The 22,805-nt window shown below is 38.0% G+C and overlaps 1 protein-coding gene across 7 annotated transcripts in view; it reads right to left on the bottom strand.

Moving 5' to 3' along the window:
• The window catches only part of CIPK3 (CBL-interacting protein kinase 3), a 28,081-nt gene extending 10,566 nt beyond the window's left edge, over nt 1-17,515 (bottom strand). For 2 of the 7 annotated variants that reach the window (XR_016078899.1, XR_016078901.1), the window contains exons 1-12: nt 17,005-17,430; nt 15,489-15,664; nt 13,096-13,158; nt 4,123-4,194; nt 3,722-3,829; nt 3,522-3,602; nt 2,996-3,049; nt 2,766-2,891; nt 2,595-2,684; nt 800-922; nt 560-673; nt 144-297 (exon numbers count right to left, since the gene is read on the bottom strand). Coding sequence is in view for 2 of the 7 variants with exons in the window: in XM_010253446.3 (XP_010251748.1) it covers nt 560-673; nt 800-922; nt 2,595-2,684; nt 2,766-2,891; nt 2,996-3,049; nt 3,522-3,602; nt 3,722-3,829; nt 4,123-4,194; nt 13,096-13,158; nt 15,489-15,659 (1,002 nt within the window). In the remaining 5 variants the exon portion in view is untranslated. Of the gene's footprint in view, nt 1-124; nt 298-559; nt 674-799; nt 923-2,594; nt 2,685-2,765; nt 2,892-2,995; nt 3,050-3,521; nt 3,603-3,721; nt 3,830-4,122; nt 4,195-13,095; nt 13,159-15,488; nt 15,769-17,004 lie in introns of all 7 variants that reach the window. The other 5 variants (XR_016078900.1, XR_016078898.1, XR_016078897.1 and 2 more) reach the window with 5 other exon arrangements.
• Nucleotides 17,516-22,805: the final 5,290 nt, after the last annotated feature.

The following is a 22,805-nucleotide window of genomic DNA, read 5'->3' as shown; positions in this document are numbered from 1 at the left end:
GCATGCCTCTAATATTATATATTCATCATATTAAACAAAAATAAGTGTGATAAATGAGAATAATTGTCATTAATGATGGAAATGGATAAAAATAAAAAGAGGAAAAATAGAATAAATATCTAACCCATGAGGCCATGACTCACTCAGTGGGTCAAAGGTTCAATGGTTCAACCATCCACGTCACTGGGTCATTACCGAGTCAACAACTTTTTTTTTGCAAGTGAAGGGTTCAGGGGTGAAACAGACCCAAAAATCTGGCCGGTGATCAGTCAACCAGTCCAAAACTTGATGGTTCGACTGCAGGTTGTAAACATTGGTTGGTATTAGGGCTGAGTCAGTTGTGTTCAGCTTAATTGAAGTGAATAATTGCACGGTCTTCAAACAACAACCACATTACTAACATAGACTCAAGAATTTACTTGTATATTAGGAAGGGGACTTTTTTTGGATCAACACAAACAGCACCCTATTCCATGTAAGAAAAAGAACACTTTTGTATGTATACAGCTTTTTGGAACGCGATCAGCTAACCATATAGAAATACTCGAAGCATGCAAACCTGTTCTATCTCAAACAAATTTCCGAGATTAAGCCCCTTTGACATAGAAATAAGTTCAAATGCATTCATAGCAGTTGGCTTTTCTTCTTCCTTCTTCTCTGTCACATGATGTTCCTGGTAGAGTGCAAGAAAAGTATATGTTACAAAGAATATCTACTTCAAAGTACCTAAGATAATTTATTTTTCATAACACCATTGTAACTTCTAATAGAAATTTGTCAAGGCACATATTAGACTCACTTCTGAGTCCTTGAAAACAGCTTCTACATCATCCAAGTTTGTATCATCTTTCTCCTCAAACACTGGGGGCTTAAAATCTTTCTTAAACCATTCATCCTCCAATATTTCTGGTACAGTAATGCGCTGTAAATGGTAAACTTAATTAATATTTCTAGTCTAGAAAGGTAAAACAACTAAAAAAATATTTCCCACACATAAAATGACAGACAGGGTGTCTTGCATGATATAAAGGAAAATCGTGTGACACTCCTAGATATACACACAAAGCTGGGATATCTCTATATTATGAAAATTAAATTTAATACATTACCCAAGATGTTGATTACTTGCAAGACATTCGAATGAATTTTTAATTAACAAACATCAAAAGGTAAAGTATAATGATTAATTTTCTTTTCTTTTATAGCAAAGTAAACTTTGGTAAAAAAGAAAACAAAATCTACCAAAAAAAAGGTGTTTAGAGACGAAAACATAGAAATTCCAAAAGTGTCTCACTATGAGACTACACAAAAATCATGTATATGGCTATACATAATCAACTATGATATCCAAATAATTACAAAAGTTCTGACCAAAAGAGCATCTCACTCTAATCTCCCTCAATTCTATTACTCCTTCATTGATTTCATAATTTTTTGATCAATTTGGTTGATTCCATAGTCGATACCTTAGAGCCTCTTGTTTCATTTTATTCATGATTGCTTTGTTTGTATACTATTTGGAGTAATGTCCTGTTATTAAATTTTAGGGACTGTGTTCCCTATTTTTTCTCCTCTAGACACACAAAACTTGTGGTTACAGACGACTACTACACTTAAAAGTGTGTACATATGAATCATCACATATGCATAAATAGATGGAACTGAGAAAACTCAAATTGACGCCTCTGAAGGAGGAATTCTGTCTAGAAACCTATTCAGTACTTAGGTAGGGCAAAAAGTCTGCATAAATTGCATGCAAAATCTTGAAAGATTAATGCAGGTAAAGTGGCATTGCTACTTGAATATAAAATCTAATGTGATAAATATGGCAACAGTAGTAATGCCTTTGATAGTAATGCAGTGAGAAGATTGATCTTCAACTGGACATTACATGGAGCAGATGGTAATTTTGACCAAAAAAGTGGATACTACAAAATTTTTACACAAGCTCACTAGCCTAAAAGAATTATTCTCTTATACAGCTAGAATTGTTAATTTTGATTTTTGCATGTATTTTGAAATTCATGCACCTAACTTGACATGAGGTTGGAAGAAAACTTTTTTTTTTTTTGATAGATAAAAAATTCAATTGATTTCATTAGAAGCAAATGATAAATAGTCCATTACAAGCATCCCAAGGTTGGAAGAAAACTTTTGTTAAATATATTATATAATAAAACTAATTTTTATTACAAAACATAGAGAACAGAGATGGATTTATAAAATCGTTATGAAGAACAAGTGAAGGGGTAAACTGAAATTTCTTCTTATTAGCCCATGCCATCAGGTTCTAGCCCAACATCAGAGATGCCAAAATAAAACTTTTAGGTGGAGTGTATTTTTACAATGCTCAAGTGGTTGCATGCACAAAAATACCAACTATGAGAAATCAACAGGTTCACATATGATATCTGAACATAGAATTAATCAAAGTTGGTATCTATAAATGGGAGTGGAAGATAGAGTGATCCAAAGAAATGGCAAAAGATCCCAATGTAGCACATTTAAGAGATAAACGTGCATATAACACCAGTAAGCTAGCTACATTCTCAACATTATAATTAAAAAAAAAATAATTAAGTGGAACTCCTTACAGTCATAGGGTTGGGGTCCAAGATTCGAGATATTAATTTCATTGCACTTAAAGAGAGCCAAGGTGGACAAGTAAATTCAGCAGCTGAAATCTGCATGGACAGAAAACAGATCTAATAAACAGGAGTGGAAGCAGAACAAGAGATGGACCATAAAATTCGTAAAATGCTCACTTTTTTATATAGGGTCATAAGATTAGAATCATCAAAAGGCAAGTAACCTGCAAGCAATACAAATAGGATGACCCCACATGACCACAAGTCTGCAGTTGCACCATCATAGCCTCTATCATTAAGGACCTAATCAGTGGATGAGGGAAAATTATTCTAATGGCTTTTAAATTAAAGAGAAGCAAATGACTTCATAGTAGCATAAGATTATATAGAAAAAAGTCTGGTAAAACCTCTGGGGCAACATAGTTTGGCGTTCCACAGGTGGTGTGAAGCAGGCCATCATCCTGTCAAAAACAAGCTTGTCAAATAGGATAAGTATTGCCCAGTAAGCACATGTAAAAGAGAACTAAAATAAAAAAACTTACAAGAATTAGTGAACAAGAATTCAATTTAGAAAATTATTGACGTGCATGAGGAATTCTAGTGAGTTGAGATTATCAAGAAGAGAGAAGGATCAAAAATAAATTATCAAGAAAAAATGGTTAATAGTTATTTACATTAAGAGATGTAGTAGTAGTAGTAGTAGTAGTAGTAGTAGTAATAAGCTATCTATCAAAATAAATTATTAGCCACTATGACTGGAAACAATTCTTCTATTTATTATCATATTTTGACACATTATACCTTATATGATGATCTAGTGTTTTATAGCAGAGGAGGTCAAACACACAGACCAACATAGGAACAAAAGTGGAATTGAATTCATCTATAAGAAAATAATGGAAACACAGAAAGAATCATATAACCTATAATTACCCTGACTTGTTGGGATAATGCACTTAATCCAAAATCAGAAACTTTAAGATTACCATATGCATCAAGTAGTAAATTTTCTGGCTGCAAGAAATATGAAAAGGTAAAAGAAATGAATATCTGTTTCTGCCAAGATAATTGGACCATCAAATAAGTAAATTTCTAAAGATGCTTTGAAGTATGCAGAAAGTAAAGCAACTTACCTTCAAGTCTCTATGATAAACACCTCTACTATGGCAATAATCAACAGCATTAATGAGCTGCTGGAAATACCTTCTTGCTTCGTCCTCCCTCATCCGTCCATGGTTGACCTTGACAAATGCAAAAAAGGATCCGCATGTTAGTTATATATTATATGTAGTACAAGAATTGATTGACATAAGCAAAAAATAAAAATAAAAATGCATTTCTTGCATAAGAATAGCTTAAATATCACGGGTTATACATGGAATTGGAATGAGCAAGTGATAAAATAGATTATGAGGTACCTCTTTAGCTGGGTTAGGACAGTCTCCTCAAGGACCCAAGACATAGAACCCCAAAAAAGTAGCCACAATGATAAAAACACAAATAAAAATAAATAGAAAAGAAGTTCAAAACTTACAATCTTGTCAAAGAGCTCTCCCCCAGTAACAAATTCTAGAACAATAAAAATCTTTGTCTTGCTTCCCATTACCTGAGAAAATGCCATTTATTAGAGAAAGCACCAAAAGGCATAACAGTTAACGCATTGTCCTGTTTCATATTGCTTACATTATTCCCTTAGGCTCAGTTTGGAAAGAGTACAAATGCAAATATGTACAGTGCAAATACATATAAAATAGTACAAAATATAAGGTTTTGCACTCTGTTGAGCAAGAGCAAGTGAAGAGAGGAGAGGAGAAGAGAGAAGAGAGGTGAGTCGAGTGACTGAAAGCCCTCCAGAACTTAGGGGGCAAAAGAATGATTTTATTATTTATACTAGTACAATCGAACAATATAAACAGAGGAGAAATTACAACAGTACCCTTATGGTACTAAACCTGAATACATACACAACTGTCAACACTCCCCCTCAAGTTGGAGCATAGATATCAATCATGCCCAACTTGTCACAAAGATCATGGTGTCTGGAAAGGTTTAAACCCTTTGTAAAGATGTCTGCAAGCTGGTTCTCAAAAGTGACATAGGGGGTACACACTTCGCCTGTGATAACTTTCTCTCTGATAAAATGCTTGTCAACTTCGATGTGCTTTGTTCTATCATGTAGCACCGGATTGGTAGCAATGCTTATAGCTGCTTTGTTATCACAAAATAGAGTTATAGGTTTGGTCACTGGGAAACCCAACTCCCTCAACAAATTCTTTATCCACATGCCTTCAGCAACCCCGTGGGCCATAGCACGATATTCATCTTCAACACTGGATCTAGCCACCACATTTTGCTTTTTACTCCTCCATGTAACAAGGTTCCCTCCTATAAAGGTGCAGTAGCCACTAGTAGACTTTCTGTCACTTTGGGATCCAACCCAATCTGCATCTGTACAAACTTCAACTTTCAAATGTCCGTGCTTTTGAAATAACAAACCAGTACCTGGATACTTCTTTAGATATCAGAGGATTCTCTCTGCTGCTTCAAGATGAGAAGACCTAGGAGCATGCATCAACTGACTGAGGACACCAACAGCATATGCAATGTCTGGGCGAGTCATAGAAAGGTATAACAATCTCCCTACAAGCCTCTGAAACTGTTTCACATCCTTGAGCGATTCACCACAGTTGTCACCTAATTTATGGTTGGGGTCAATGGGAGAGTCAACTGGCTTCACCCCCATCTTTCCAGTGTCCTGAAGTAAATCTAGGACATATTTCCTTTGGGAAATGAAGATACCCTTCTTTGATCGGGCAACTTCAATTCCAAGGAAGTATCTGGCAGGTCCTAGATCCTTCACTTCAAACTGAGTGGCAAGAAAAAGTTTCAATTTCTGAATTTCATCCTCCCAATCACCAGTAACAATTATGTCATCCACATATACAATTAGAGCAGCAATTTTACCTTCTCCTTTTTTCACAAACAGTGTGTGATCTGATTGACATTGTCTGTATCCTTTCTGTTGAACTGCCACATGGAATCTGCTGAACCAAGCTCTTGGTGATTGTTTCAGCCCGTATAAGGACTTCTTCAACTTGCACACTTTCTGTTCATTGCCTTGGGCTAGAAAACTAGGAGGTTGAATCATGTACACTTCCTCTTCAAGAATACATTCTTGATGTCCAGTTGGTGTAAAACCCAATCCAGATTAGCCGCAAGAGAGAAAATGACTCTAATGGAATTCATCCTGGCAACGGGGGCAAAAGTTTCTGCATAATCAACTCCATACACTTAAGTAAATCCCTTTGCCACTAAGCGAGCTTTATACCTTTCCACTATTCCATTAGCCTTATGCTTGACTGTGAACACCCATTTACATCCAACTGGAACCTTTCCCTTAGGAAGATCAACAAGTTCCCATGTGCCATTTTTGTGAAGGGCATTAATTTCTTCCCTCATGGCATTTGTCCATTCAGGAACTGAAAGAGCTTCTGCCACATTCTTAGGGATAGGGACACTGTCAATAGAGGTAAGGAAGGCACGGAATGAGGATGAAATGTTCTCATAGGAGACAAAGTTGGAAATGGGATGTTTAGTGGTGCACAACCTAACACCCTTCCTGTGAGCAATAGGACGGTCAAGATCATTAGCAGTAGAGGAATCATTTTCAATAGATTCAAGGACATCATTGGGAGCCAAAATACCTAAGTGAGTATGATCCTCCCCCAAGGAGTCTGGTGGCACTGGAGGTACAGCTTCTGGATTCTCTACAGCTCTCGAATTTGGTTGGCCTTTGCGACGACGAGAAAAAACACGAAAAGGTGGAGGGTCAAGGAGAGAGGGAATCTGAACCAGTTTCTCCTCATGCCTACACTCCCCCTGAGGAGAAACAGGATAGAAGGCTCATCTTCAAAGAAAGAAACATCCCTTTTGAGTGAAGGAGTAACCAAGAAATATGCAAGGGATAGCACGAGAATCCAATTTCCCATGGGTGGGAGACAGATTTTGAACAAAACACCGGCAACCAAAGACACGAGGAGGAATAGAAAGAAGGGGAGCCTTAGGAAAGAGAAGTTGATGTGGGGCTTTGTACTCTAACCGACGAGAGGGCATACGGTTTATAAGGGAAGTGGAACAAAGAACTGCTTCAAGCCAAAACCATTTGGGAACATTCATATGTAGTAAACCTCGAACCACTTCAAGGAGATGTTGGTTCTTCCGTTCGGCCACACCATTTTGTTGTGGTGTGCGGGCACAAGAGCTACAGCGAAGGGAACCATGCGAAGCAAAAAATTCCGTGAGGTCACTATGAACAAATTCTTTTGCATTGTCTGATTGGAAAATTTGGATTTCAGTTTGAAATTGAGTGAAAACCATCCGCTGGAAATCTTGAATGATTTTTGGTACTTCTTCCCTAGTTCGCATCGGGTATACCCAAGTATATCTAGAATAATCATCAATGAGGGTAATGAAATACTTGTAGCCACTCTCAGATGTTTAAGTAACAGGGCCCCACACATCAAAATGAACAATGTGAAATGGAGATTCAGATTTACTATTTCTTTGAAGAAAATGAGTTCTACAATGCTTACTCAACTGACACGTTTGACAAGAAAAATCAGAAACAGACATTGACTTAAACAGTTCTGGGAATACAACTTTCAAAGACTCAAAAGACAAATGACCAAGACGACAATGCCATAAATAGACTTTTTTCTTACAGGACTGACTCATAGACTCTGTAACATGAAGACCAGCCTTATTCTCCAGCATGTAAAGTCCATCAGCCATACGACCCCTACCAATCGTCCTCCCCAAGGCCAGATCCTGAATCACACAATGAGAAGGGAAAAAAGTCACTGAGCAATTCAAGGAATTAGTAACACTACTAACAGAGAACAAATTAATGGGAAAATTTGGAACATGAAGAACATCAGAAAGGGTAAGGCCAAGAGGAAGAGAGAGAGTTCCTTGACCAGCTATGGAAGAGTATGATCCATCGGCTAGTCTCACCTTGTCTCTTCCAGAAAGTGGGTGATAGGTTTGAAAGTAAGAGGACGTACCAGTCATATGTTTTGATGCTCCAGAATCAATGATCCATGGAGAGTCAGGGGTGTGAGAAGCAACATGGAAAGCAGTGGCAGGGTTACCTGACGTAGATGCAAATGAGGTTGAGGGAGGAGCATCCATTTGACGAATTGCTCTACCATAGAGCTCTAAATGGTCACGGAAGGAATTCATAATGTCCTCCCTCGGGTCAAGTCTAGTGAGATGTGTCTGAGTCACAGTAGAAATGGGGGGCTGATTCTCCCGAGTAGCCATGTTGGCCATGTGATGTTTCTTTGTACTTTGTTGTCCGTACTTCTTATTCACCTCTGAACCTTGCTTCTTAAGTCAGATCTTGAGCCCATTTTGGTTTCCCATGAAGATTCCAACAGGTATCTTTGGTGTGTCGAGGTTTCTGGCAATGAGTGCACCACAATTTTTCCTTATCTTCTGTTTTTTTCTGGAGATCCCCTTTCCGGGAAGAAGATCCCACACCAGTAGATACACCCCCTTTTGCAACTAACACAACAACATCCCCACCAGGGCTGTTCATCAAATTTCTCCTGCTTTCTTCAAACTGTACAAGAGCATAGACTTCCTGAACAGAAGGGAGATCCTTAGAGCTGAGAATCTGAACCCTGATAGATTCATACATAGGATTCAGACCATGTAAGAATGCAAACACCCTTTGCTGGGAGACAAGCTGTTTGTACTTAGCATCCTCATCACACTTCCAATCCACACTCTGGTAGTGATCCAACTCCTTCCAAACAGATGTTAAGTCAGAGTAATAGACCGATAAACACCTCTCCCCCTGTCTACAAGTAGAAGATGCTGCCTGCAGTTGATAAATTTTGGCATAGTGTTGCAATTCTGAATATGTAGACTTTGCTTGTTCCCAGATTTCATTCGCAGTTTCAGCCCACGTGAAATTCTTCCTGATTTGAGGTTGCATGGAAACCAAGAGCCAGGACATAACAATACTGTTCTCCTGATTCCATCTATCATATTCAGCACTCCCGGAGGATGGTTCTTTTATCCTCCCATTAATATAGCCCATCTTCCCCCTTGCAGTGATGTGTAATTTGATCCCTCTTGACCACTCCAGGTAGTTTAAACCATCAAGAGGGACAACAGCCATAGGAAAGGATAGGTCACCCCCACCCATTCCATTCAGCATTGAGGAAACTCCAGATGTGGCTGAATCTTCACTGCCCATGATATCTGAATAAAAAGTTGAAACAGCAACCAAAAAAGTACAGCCATACAAGACTATTTCAGAGATAGGTCCTTCTGACCACCGGTTTCACTGAGAACAAAAGAAAGAGCACTGCTGTTGCAGTACAAGAACAGGTCCTTCTGACCTACAGTTTCACTGAGAACAAATAACAAACTGAACACTACTGTTGCAGTACAAGAACAGGTCCTTCTGACCTACAGTTTCACTGAGAACAAATAACAAACTGAACACTACTGTTGCAGTACAAGAACAGGTCCTTCTGACCTACAGTTTCACTGAGAACAAACAACAAACTGAACACTGCTGTTGCAGTACTGAAACAGGTCCTTCTGACCTACGGTTTCACTGAAACAAGTCTGCACACTGTTGTTGCAGTACAAGAACAGGTCTGAATGACCTACTTAGTAAGGCCGATAGCTAACCAGTCAAAGAGATCAATAGGGTAGCCGAACAGTCAATTAATAAGATTAATATTGAGCAGACAATTAGTCGGCTAAAACATACCATCAACAGTCCACAATACCAACAAAAAAAGGTTTGAATACAGTTACTGTGTTAAGGAATACAGTCACTTAACAGTAGGGCAGCCGAACAGTTCATCAGTCGAACAGACAACAGTAGGGTAGCCGAACAGTCATCAAACAGTTCAGCAAACAATAGGCATCCGGACAGACAAGGATGATAGTACCTCTTTTAGTTTCAGATGATAGTCTCCCTTATGGTAAACCAGAACTCCTTGACTGTAAACCAGAGCTCCTTCTACGAATCCTCAAACAATAGGCAGTCGAACAAAAGATGAACAATACTTCTTTTAGTTTCAGATGATAGCCTTTCTGAAGACGGAACACCCTCTACGAACTGCAAGCAATAGTCTCTCTACAGTCGAGCAGATGGATGCAACAGTAGTTCGATTGGAGACAAAAAACTCTAATGCAACAGTAGTTTCTGGGCTGGAATACGAAAAGACTTTGTAACTTCTGGGTCAAACTGATTTCACCAGATTAGGAGTTCTATTGGAGACAGCACTGGATGCAACAGTAGTTAGCTTGACACCACCCTTCAGGCTTGGACGACTTGCTCTGATACCATGTTGAGCAAGAGCAAGTGAAGAGAGGAGAGGAGAAGAGAGAAGAGAGGTGAGTCAAGTGACTGAAAGCCCTCCAGAACTTAGGGGGCGAAAGAATGATTTTATTATTTATACTAGTACAGTCGAACAATATAAACAGAGGAGAAATTACAACAATACCCTTATGGTACTAAACCTGAATACATACACAACTGTCAACACACTCTACATATTTGCATTTGTACTCCTTCCAAACTAAGCCTTATTTGTGACCCATGATGATAAAAGAAATCATGCTTATTTTTACAAGTATCCTCAAATCTAACTTAACTTTAATCATTCATTAAAATGCCATTGCAACTATGAAAGAACATAGAATGCATCTAGTATCAATAGGATTACTTCAAACATAGACATGTATACAAGCTGTTAGTTTCATCTCAAACAAATCCGAACTGACTTTGCTCAACCAGGTCTCTACATAGGCTAATCCAAGAAACTTTTTCCCTTCTTTTATCATTAAAAAGACATTATTAAGCATAAGAGGAAAAGGGAATATAAAAACACCTAACATCCAATAATAAAAGGGAGCCCTGAATCTATGCCTCAAAGAAGAAAACTGTAAAATACAATAAGGCAATATATATATATATACTAGTAAACATGTACGTGCATTTGCACATGACAGTATCTCCAAGACAAAACTATTTACAATTCATGGGCAGTTTTTGAACAGTTATAAGTGGACAGTTTCTTAACTATTATAAGTGGGCAGTTTTTGGAGTGAGAGTAAAGGACATATACACCCTCCTTATCCTCTTTATGCCCGTTGTATGCTGCTTAGATAAGGGGTAGAAAATGTCCAATGAAAATTCCAGAAAAAAGGGGCATTCACACTTTTATAAGTAATATATATATATATATATATATATATATATATATTATTCATAGGTGACACACTACAATTCAAAATCCCAATTCCAAACCCCAGTCCAACTAGACTATCCACCAAGGAGTTGGCTGATCTAGGTATTCATCTGGATGCGATGATCAATCTGGAAGGCCCAACTAAAAGGTATGATCAAACTAACCATAACCTGAGAGTTGCCGGCCACCTAGCAGTCCCAATCCCCAAAGGATGCATCAGTTTTAGCCCCTGTAATATGCATCATCTCTGCCCTAATAGTCTTTGAGGTGGACGACAAGATGGTACTAGAATCAATCTTAGGAGTATTTTGGATTTCTTTGAGTAACTTTCTGTTCTAGACAAGCTTGATCGAATCATTAATCATACGGAGGACCTGCGAGTGACCATTCAGAAAATTCAAGGGAGATAACTTAGGTTTACCATACTTAACAATAGGGTATCTTTTCTCTTCTCTTTTAGGTCCAATCAGACTTCCATTGTTATTCTGAGATGAGTGGCCTCTTCTATAGCTTCTCTCGAGGGGTAAGTTATTTATGTAGCCCCCCCCCCCCCCCCCCCCCCTCTTAGGTTTCATTTTTGAGAATTCATTAATACAATCCAGCAGTAACCACCCCTCCACATGGAGTAACTTTGGGGTAAAAAAAACATGTTTTAAGGAGAGAATGAATTGAAAATAGTTTTCTGAAGTGGTGCAAGTTTTCCTTATCCTTTTATTCTCAACATGTACCATTATTCTCACTTTTGTCTCTTTCTTCCCTTCTATGTTCTCTCTTGAATTCTAATTCTTTCTATTGCTAGCTTAATTAAGATTTTCTGTTTAGCATTTCTTTCAGATATCAATAAGGCTTCAAATCACTCCTTGGGACCCTCCACACAACCTAAGCCTCTGCCTTCACTTTTTCAATTTCCTTACTCTTAACTTTTGTAGATCCTTTTATCCTTGGAAATTGTTGCCCCTCGGTTAAGATCAGTTCAAATCCCTCTCAAATTTAGTCATTCTTCATTATTCTCCATGGCTATTCACCCTACCAAGCTTCAATACAAAGTTTCAACTAAAACCCTAAGTTTCAGAAGTTTTAGATTTTTTTCTTGCAAAGTAGGATTTTCAACCCTTTGTTCCCAAACTACTTAGAACCTCTTCATATTAAGTCACCCCATACATCTCAATGTTCCAAGTCTGCATACAAAATTTTCATAGAAAAACTGTATTCCTAGACCTATTTTATTGGTTCTTACAAATTTCATCATCCCAGGGAAAGATCAATGAATTATTGAATCTGACCCAGAAACTTTTTTAGGTCAACTTGCATCAGTTCATCCAACTTAGCTCCCATAGGAGTAGGACTACCTGTATTATATCAGACTCCATCATTTATTGGCCCTAAGTAACCAGATCTACTATTCTATCACCTATCTTCTAAAAACAGAAACATTTTGAAAGTAATATCTAATTTTTTATACAATAGCAGGCACACTTGACACTCCTGATTATGGTTTTTTGTTTTTTTTTTTTTTTTTTGAGTGCATACCATATTTCAAAACCTTCGAGATTCTGTGCAACTTGCCACTGCTTCCACCCTATTCACTACAAAATAATTGCAGGCATGTTGCCTGAACCGCTTAAACTGTTATTAGACTGTCATGCTAATAGAGCTTACATAAATCTACAGCTGCATAGATGCTAGGTTAGCTCAATGGTTTTCAAGCCCAGCTGGTTCTCAGAAAAGCATGAACTATACATGCCACTGCCAATCCATGAGTCAACTAAGTCTTGTCCACACCTTTGGCTACAAAGTGGAGCATGAGACTAACATTAGAAATATTTGAGCTTAAGATCAACCCATAACATCATTAAGCTTAAAAATAAAACGATTTTAGTTCTTCAGGCCTAACATAAAGCTTATTTTTCCTCTCATTTCAATATTTGAGAACTTCAGTTAGAATCTAATAATTTCTTCATCTAGAATTTTCACTTATAGAAAAATAAATTTTATTCTGAGAAAATGGTTCACAAAAAGACCATTAAAATCCACCATTTTCTGACTTCTTTTATCTGCAAACAGTGGAATAACATCCTGCCATAATCATCAACCAAAAAGGATACTATATTGTGTATGTGAAGGAGATAATTATGTTTCTTGATTTTATCCACATCAATATAATCCCTTAACATGAAGGAAAACATTTTGGATTTTGTTTTAAAAGTGAAAGGTCAAAGTAGAAGTACCTCATACAAGCGCACAACATTTGGATGTTTTATTAACTTCATTGTCGCTATTTCACGCTTTATCTGTATGTATATAAACAAATCATATCAGAAATGTAATATTATCATGAAACAATTTCCTTTGAAGCTAGCATAAGATATTAATCCTCCAAGATTCAGTGAAACCATTAAGGCAAGTCAATAAAGAGGTATCGGAACATAATGCAAGTAAACCATTAAACCTAAGGTTCATTACCCAATGTTCGTCCTCACCATCTGGGGTCTCAGATGGGGCTAACTGGATCAGACCTAGCCTTCAGCATTTTCCTGCATGAAGTGACCTCTCTCAAACTTGAACTGGCATTCTCAACTTGTCAGCATAAGATTTTACTACTGCACCAAGAAATGGTCCCTAGGTGATTTGGCCTAGGAGTTGCAATATCTTTGCAACTAACTCAAATGTCCAACAACAATCATTCACCAGGAGGTCCAGGACAACTAGGGACAATTTGTTTTGGGGACTCGTTATTTAAAGGCGGCTTTTTGGTTATGTAATTTCTGTACCTATTGTGGCTAGCTGAGGCTATCCACAATTTGAACTTGATGTACACCTCTGTTTCCCATTAATAAAATTTTTCTCTGTTTATTGCTGATCAAAAAAAAAAAACCATTCACCAGATGGATGTGAAGTAAACAGATATACTGGCTTAAGGTTCAGGGTTCAATCCCTACTTCCTATAAAGCTAATAAATGTGAAATGTCGATGAAAAATAGTATCCAGAAAGAAAGGAAGAAAGATAGAAATGAACCACCTGTAATTCGCTGTAGATAAATGTAAATAACTTAAGGGAGAGATTGTTAGATGGCATCAGGTAGCTAGATCGGAGTTTGAAAGTACACACGCAAATTTGCACATGCATTTTAAGAAGATTTTGAAAGAATGAATGGAGGTCATATCATCTTTTGCATTGTTTTTCTAGCATTATATAGATATGATGTAGGGGAAAGGTGTTGAACAGTCCAGAAGCGTGTCAAAAAAATGAATATGGCAGAAATATGAATTAAGATGGATGAATATGAAAACTATAAATGATAGGATCATAATTGAACTTATTTGAAGGAACCTAAGAATAGCTCCAATATGTGATAAAATGAAGAAAGTAGACTAAGATAGTTTGCCCACTCGCAAAGACCATCTACAACACCAGTAAGAAGTGATCTGTTACAAATTGAAGAGCTAGAAGAGCTAGAGCAAAACCAAAAAGGACTTGGGTTGAAATAGTTAGAAATGATTTAAGGGCCCATCATTAACAATCAATATGACACTGAACAGAATGAAATAACAGAATAGGAGTCATGCACTCAAACCCATATAGTTGGGAAAAGGGTTAGATGATTATGACCATAATGATATAGGATATCATCCATCAAAGATACATCTCTTCAACAATAAAGCTACCAATTAAATTGTTTGGAATTGTCACTTCATACATAGTCCAAACAATTGTAAGGAAGTGGCTCTCAACCTCTTTAGCAAACTAGAAAATAGTTCTCCATTTATCAGTTGAGGATTCTCAAGTATGGATAGGGATGACCCATGAACTTTCTGTATTGTCCTTTTTCAGGGAATAGAGCCATGTTCCTTTCAACCTCTAATGGAATCACCAATGCCAACAAAAGCAGAATCTTTCACGTGGAGGGTCTACAATGACATAATAACGAGGCATGGATCATCTGATTTCTTGAAAATAAACATCGCTAATATTTGTTTCCTGCTGGTGAGAGAGGTCAATTTTTTTTTAGTCAATTGGTGGCACAACAAAGCATGGGCTTTTCATAAGATTTTTCAGCAGGAGTTTGTCTCTTCCTAAAAGTACAAAACAGTTCATAACAGATTGGTAGTCATAGTCATAGGCCTCTGGAACCAAAGGCAACAGTTTGTGGAATCCAATTCTAATGGTTTTGATAAGTTACTAGATAAGATAGTATAAGTTGAAATTTTCATGTACAGTTATTCCTTTTAATCTGGTTTGCCCTGTATGTATCAATGGCATGCCATACCTTACTAAAAAAATAGAAAATAGTTTTGGATAAAGGCAGCTTTAAATAAGTGGTTTCCACAAATCATTTTGGGGGTCCGTAAGGAGATTGTATACCCTTAGAAATTTCAACCACTCAAACCGAGCCAATCAGTAAGAAGTACCATCACAGGCACATAATATAACACCATAAATATATTTATCGAAGAAAATAAGTGGAAAAAACTAATGAATGAGCTTCTTTATGTTCAAAACAAAATGAACTACATTAAAAACTGAATAATAATAATAATAATAATAATTCAATATACAGAAGTTGAAATTAAATAGAGAGAAAAGAATAATTCAATAATTATATAGTGATCCAAGACGGACCTGTTCCGCCATCTTGTGTTTAAGAACCTTCTCCTTGTCAAGGATCTTGATAGCCACGGGCTCCCCAGTCTCAGAATTTCTTGCAAACTTCACCTTTGCAAATGTTCCCTCACCAATGGTCCTTCCCACCTCATATTTACCAACTCGACGCTTTACTTTAGGTTGACTCATCTTCCCTTTAAAAACAAATTGCACAAGATTCTTGGAATTAATTGGCAATTGATTGTGCACTGACAAAATCTCCCTTGAAATGCAAATGACACCTTTTAACAAATGCCTCCTAAGAATGAAATTAAGAATGTGAAATTCATCAGTATTAAAGCATTTATAATTGTGACCTTGCTTCAAACTTGTAAAACTGAAAACCAACATGACTATCTGAAATCATGTGGCAAAAGCCATGAAAAGGTATGATTAGCATAAAACCATCAAACTCATTCAGAAGTTTCCAACACTAAAGGGATTAATTTATAATTGTACGTATTACAATTACAGCCACTCCAACCATTAAATTTTACACCTCCTACCCAATCTCAGAGACAGCAACTAAAAAATCTGACAGTTCAATCTCAGAATTCTTTCTACCTTAAAATTTTAACAATTCTTCTTATAACAAAACCATGGAAATCCTATAGTTCAAAGGTGAAACAGGAGAATCATGCTGAATCATGCTACAGGCCCTATTTCCAACAAACAACAGATAATGAACCTGAGGCAACATATTAAAACAGAAAGCCTAAAAGCACATTCTGTAGAGTAAGAGTGAAGATCATCTGAGAATAACTGGCCTTCTTCCCAATGAACAATGAATAGAGTTTTGTTCAAAACTAAAATACAATAAGCACTACATTCAGAAACAAAAATAGATCCAGAATTTAAAAAAAGTAAAAATTAAATCAAAGAGGAGTCAAGATCAACAACCAAAATGCCTTCAATCATTGAAAATAACAATTAGTCATTCACTTTTTCAGGAGTAAGCACGAGCATCGTGCATTAGATTCAAATTACTTTGAATGCCAGATTTAGAATACAACAGCAAACCAATCAACACCAACAATTCAAAAACAAATTCAGAAGATGTGAACCAAGCTCTCTGTACCCTCCCCTACACGAAAAAAATCATCAATTTACATTGAAAATAAAAAGATACCAACATTTTATAATTCAAACCATCACAAAAGAGTAAACACAGTAAAGTTCAACATCCCGGTTTCAAAATCAGACACAACAACTCGGAAGCCACTAACCCCACTAAAAATCTCCCAACAGAAAAAACATAACTTCACTAAATTCCAGTTCCTCACGCCTACCAAAAAAAATCTCCAGTGCCTTGCCTTATAATTTGATAACGTAAAAGACCCAAAAGAACTAAAAATAAGTTCATCACCAGCCTAAACCCAGCTACAGGATGATCTTCCAATAAAACCCATACAAAAAATTCTGATATTTTTATCTAATTAAAATAAAAAAGAACCAATTAAAAACAGACGGAAAAGGAGGAAAGTAAGAAACAAACCGGAGATAATTCCTTGCAGATCAGCTTCAACGGGCGACAAAGCTCAAATCCAACCAAATCCCAGCACAGAAAGCTTTTATCTCACAAAGCCCCTTGAAAGTTACTATCTTTTCTTGCAGAAACCAATTAAAGAATACAGAACCAAGAGCACAGAAGCTTCAAGTCAAGAAAAAAACAATCTATCTATGTACGAGAAAACTGAATTAAATGGTGAGAAAAAAAGAGAAGATGATATCCTTTAAGCTCTACAGAAATGATGACAATTGTACCCCCAAAACAAAAGAAATGATGATAAGAAGCAGAGCTGGTAATTATCAATTATGTTGGCTTAAGGAGTTGGGTTCGGTCAAGAATCAAGATGACAGGAGTATTTACTCTTGAGTCTTGAGACTACAAAGGACAAGCATGACTCTGTTTCTACTGAACAGAGAAATGAATGACTGGAATTGCCTACTTTGAGTGCATATGGTCCATGTGTTGTTGTTTTTCTCTCTCCTCGCCCCTCTCTCTCTCTCTCTCTCTGTACGGTTGTTGTTGTAATTATGATACTGCCACCCTACATGGAAAGCGACAACAGACCTTTCCCCTCGTAATCCACAAGTATCCCATATATTTAAACTACATGGAACATGATGTACATCCGGTCCCGATGCCATACGCATGGCCCACCTCTTCCACCAATCGAATGGTCAAGCGTAAAGCATCGTAGAGATGGGTGAAATCGCAAGCCACCGAGAAGGAACAAGGCGGAAATGAGGAGGAAATTTCTCAACGATATCTCCTCTTTGTGGCATTTGATATCTGCCTTCGGTAGTGCCAAGGAGACCAACCTATTTCCACGTAACTCTCACGAACGCATCCTGCGCCAATGATCAGGAATACTGTGTGGGGCCGCCTATTATAGATGTGCGGTCCCTGATGCATGCAATATATTAATAGATACTACTATAGCCGGATATATTGTTTCAATGATTGAGAGTGATAGAAAGGTAGGACCGGCCGACTAAGAAAGTGAGAAGAACCTTTAATTTGACTAACGATGGATTCACCAGCGGGTGAGTCATTTGCTGTCTGTATGTGACCACGTGGCAAATTAAAATCACTCCTATTAAAGTAGGCTACGTTTGGTTTGAAGGAAAAGGTAGGAAAAGGAAGGGAAAGTGAAAAATTATATTTCCCTACTTTTTCCTTCAAACCAAACACATCCTTAAAACTGGTTTTGTATAGAGAAATTGGACCTACTGTGAGGTTGACCTGTCACTCAAGCTGGTGGGTATCTCCTGTAAATTGAAGGGAGGGATATTTGGGACCTGATCTTGCAGGAATTCATTTGGTTATGTTGGACCACAGGTGACTTTGTCACTCATGAATTTGCAATTCATGTGGTTATGATGGAAGAGAGACGACTATGTGGCTCTTTCTGTGATTTTTTATATATATTTTGAATTTGCATGTGAGAGAATAGGCGTGTCTTCTTTATCATTTTTGTCAGAAAGTATAATATCGGAAAAAACTTATAACCAATCAACTAGTATCATAAAAGAGGTGATTAATGAGGTAGTATTTATCACAATTTACCAGGGGTGCTTTGATTGGTCAATTTACTTCTAGGTCGTTCGTTATTCGGTAAGTTACTTACCCAGGTACATTTAGCCATGTTCTTTTATTTCCCATATAAATAAGGCAAAGACTATTTAGTCATAAAAATCCATTATTAGAAGGGGCATTTTTGTCTCATTCAAGTGTCGGTAACTTTCCCCCAACAGGAAAATAAACTTTCCCTATTCCCCATATAAATCTGAAAAAAGAACATGTGATTCTTGATCAATGGGAATCAAAATCCCATTGACCAATTTTCCCCCCTCTCCAAATCCAGAAAAAAAAAATGCCCCCCCTAGTACCATGTCTTTCTGGTATCATAGATTTTTCCCTCTTTTTTATATTTTAGTGTTTTTTTCTCTTTTATCTTGTTTTCTATTAAAAGATACAAGTGCGATGCATGATGTGGTGTTAAAAGATGCCCATGTTTTATAGGGAGTTGTTTGGTTTAAAGGAAAAAGTAGGGAAAGTAAAGAAAAGGTAGGGAAACCTTTACAATTTCCCTTCCTTTCCCTACCTTTTCCTGCAAACCAAACACAACCTTAGGGAATTCTAACTTCACAATTACTCTCATAGAAGTTCTAGGATTGGGTTCTGGATATAGTTTCCTCTCAGGACTTGGACTCTTCTATTCGTAAGGAAATTTTGAATTTGTTTCTTACTACTATAACAATGCTGTTCATGGTGCTAACACTGTTCATGCCTCATCTGTAACTTGGAATGCACACAGATTATGCTAGGAGAGGAAGGAAGTGAAGAACTTGGTGTCATCTCCCCAAAGAGTCAGTAGGCTGGCTCCATTGACAACATATGTCCCAATCAGAGATCATGTGCTCCAAGATCCTTTAGCCAAGATATTTGTAGATGGTGTTTTTAAACGCAATGAAAGGTCCAACTATGGAGCAGTTTTTGTTGACATTCAAGCAAAGTTTTATAGCGATTTGTCATTAAAACATTGCATCAGACATTCCAACTCTTGTTTGTGACATTCAAGCAAAGTTTTATAATGATTTGAGGATTCAATGGTTTCAAATTCCCTGGAACTGGAATCGAGTGGCCCATTTTTTGGAAAGTAGTTATTGCATACATTCTAGTCTATGCGCCAATTCTAGTGCCTTACTGAGCTTTTATCTTCTTTATCTATGTTGTGTAATTCGAACATGTTTGATGGTTTTCTATTAATTTAAAGTTTCGCTTACCAAAAAATAGTTCTGCCTCTCTCTTTCTCTCTCTCTCTTGTCTCTTCCTCCTCTTCTGACTTGAGCATTAGAGAATTTTTCCCAAGGAATAACTTTAGGCTATGTTTGGTTTGAAGGAAAAAGTAGGGAAAGGAAAGGAAAAGTAAGGAAAGTTTTACAAATCATGTATAGGTTTTCCTACCTTTCCCTTCTTTCCCTACCTTTTCCTTCAAACCAAACATAGCCTTAGGGCCTCTGATAATTTCAGGATTTGTAGGTTCTCATGGGCCTAGATTTTCCATTATTTTCCTTTGTTGCATATTTGAATAAACACAACTGATGTCATCTGTGGAAACAACCAATCTAGGGCTTATGGTGTAGAAAACGTAGAACACCCAACCTCAATGATAGAAGGAGAAGTCAATGTTCAAAATTTTGACACATATTGATCTGTATCAATATGTATCGTACCATGGGCTTCCCAATATACCCCTTGTGAACGTCGATAAAATACCGGTCATTCACTTCCTGGAAAAATGTTTAGAATCACCACCCACCAAAATCACAAAGTAGGGAGTGATGGGTCTCCCAAATCATTGCAAATAAACCACAAAAAAATTACTCTCGGCCTTGTCACCATAGAGAAAGAGAGAGAGGGGGGGGGAAGGGTTAGGCACTCCTTTGCACAAGTACTACTTCCATTCCCTGAAATCACACAAGAAGAAGGTGGTAAAAGAAGAAATTTGTCTTCCACCTACAATGGAAGGGCACTTCTGTAACCGAGCATCTCTTCCTTCCCATTTAATCCCCTTTTAGGAGAAGGGGCCTGAGCAAAGGGTGAGACAACATCCCACCCCATTTCTATTAGAACCCCTACAATCGTATTTAGTTGATCAGCTGGAAATGGGAGAGAACCCTCGAATTGCTTCCTCCAATTGCAAGAAGACACTCTTATCTTCAAGAAAACCCAAGAAAAGCAATAAAAATAAAAGACAAAAACTGCAAAGGAGATGAGGTATGAACCTTACCTCTTGTAGCCTTCAAAGAAATAAATTGATGCAACTATTCCCCTCCATTGTGCCTCCCTCTCTTTCTACTCACTCAACCTTTCTCCCCTCTTGTGTCTCCCTTGCTTCTCTCGGCTCAGATCTACCCAGTCTTCCCTCACATGTTTCACACTTCTGAAAGAATGGTAGGATCCATCTAATGGACGCCAAGAAGGTTGCGGAATGGGTGGGCGAATTTTAAAAATTTTCCTACCTTCTTCTAACTGGGAATCATATTCCCTAAATTTAGAATTCAATATTCAAGGATCTTACTTGAACCATAATCGAACCAGATCTGAACCAAAAGCAAAAGGGAGGAATGTACTTGATCCGGAGAAGCAGTATCTCCCAAAATTGGTGTTCACGCCCAAAGAATAAACCAAGATCCGCTCCTGCTGAAGATGACACAGCTGTGGGTGGAATGGAACCAGCAAAGTGCGTCCTACACATTGGTTCCTTCGCAAGAATCCTCTGGAAACTCTGAACACCGAATCTTCTTCAGTCTTTTCTGCAAGACTAATGTCAAGAACTGGTTTCTTGACTTCTTTCCTCTACAAAGATCGAATCTTGTGAGAAGCAATGGCGGCGGCGGCTGGAGGAGAACTCCAAGGGCGAAGACAGAAGAATTGCTTCTCTTCTCTCTGGAGTATGAATGAGATCTAATCTCTATTCGCAGGAAGCTTTCTTGCTTTTTCGAAAACCCCTTGGTTCGAAATCTGATATTTTTCACTCTTAGGGTTTCTCCTCCTTTCTTCTTGATTAAGAAACCTCCTCCTTAGGAGTTATCCCAATCCAAATCAGTATTTGGATAGGGATTATCTTAATCCTATCTGCATATTAAGTTAGCTTACGCCTGTTCTTATCAGGAGGTTACCAGATTCAAATCTGATTTGAATTTGGTCTCCCATAGTGGATAAGGTAAAAAGGCCCTATCCTTTTGCTAACATAATCTCAGATCCGCCCCATAGATGGGTGATCACATCAGCCCAGCTCGAAATGGGCTTTCGGCCCATTAAGTGTTCAGTGCTTAATTTGTTTCCAATATGTTGCCCAGTTGGGCTTCTTTGTATGGCGTGGGACCCAAGCATTGATCTACACACCAGCCACATGGGTTCGGCTCAGCCTTTATTACAAGGCCCAGCCGAATTCACTGAAAAGCTCAATGAACCCCTGAGCCCATCACATGGACCCTATGGGCCCAACACTTACATTAAGTGGTCCCTGGGCCAAGCCATCTAATAAAAACCTAGGGACTGTGGGCAGGTGCAAGATTAGCCCATCAGGTACTATCCTAAATGGTCTTACACTTAACCTCTCAGCCCTTAATGATCAAGCACTGCCCGACAAGAGAGGACCTCTCCCTCGGCTACAAGGAACAGTGCCGCACTCTCCACTCACATGGATCTCGGGAATTAAAACCATTTGCAAACATTTCGAAACCGTACATATATATATATATATATATATTAATTTTGCAAAACAAAATTCCAACGATTGAAATCAACTGCCGGTAGTTTGGTTTCCATCAGAGAGAATGCATCCCGATCATTACCCTTTGTCCGACATAGGGGCTGATCCTGTCACTATGATCACCCACTCAGATGAGTTCTCAGACTGTCCCAACATACCCAGGTTTTGATCCCCATCTAAGGATCTCACTGATTGGTATATCAAAGACAGCCCGATCCGACACCTAGTGAAGTGTCATAATCGAGTCTAGGGGTCAGGTGTAACTTTCCAGTTTTGCCCATCTATCTCCAAGGTCCAGGGCAATACTGGAAATCTGGTTCGGTTCAAGGATTCAAGTAATCCCATACTGCATGTGCCTTGGGTCTCACCCTGGTAGCCGAGATAGGCCATCCCAACACTTGATGGCACACCAGTATCAGCCTTGGCAGGATAAATCTCCCCAGACTTATCCAATGGCTGTGAACATTTAAAACTAACACGGGTTTCTATAAGTGTCCAGTTTTAGGGT

This window comes from Nelumbo nucifera, chromosome 7, assembly GCF_055504915.1.
Source record: "Nelumbo nucifera cultivar China Antique chromosome 7, China Antique-T2T, whole genome shotgun sequence".
Lineage (NCBI taxonomy): Eukaryota > Viridiplantae > Streptophyta > Magnoliopsida > Proteales > Nelumbonaceae > Nelumbo > Nelumbo nucifera.
Note: the sequence above shows the minus strand (reverse complement) of the source record. Positions and strands in the feature narration are given on the sequence as shown.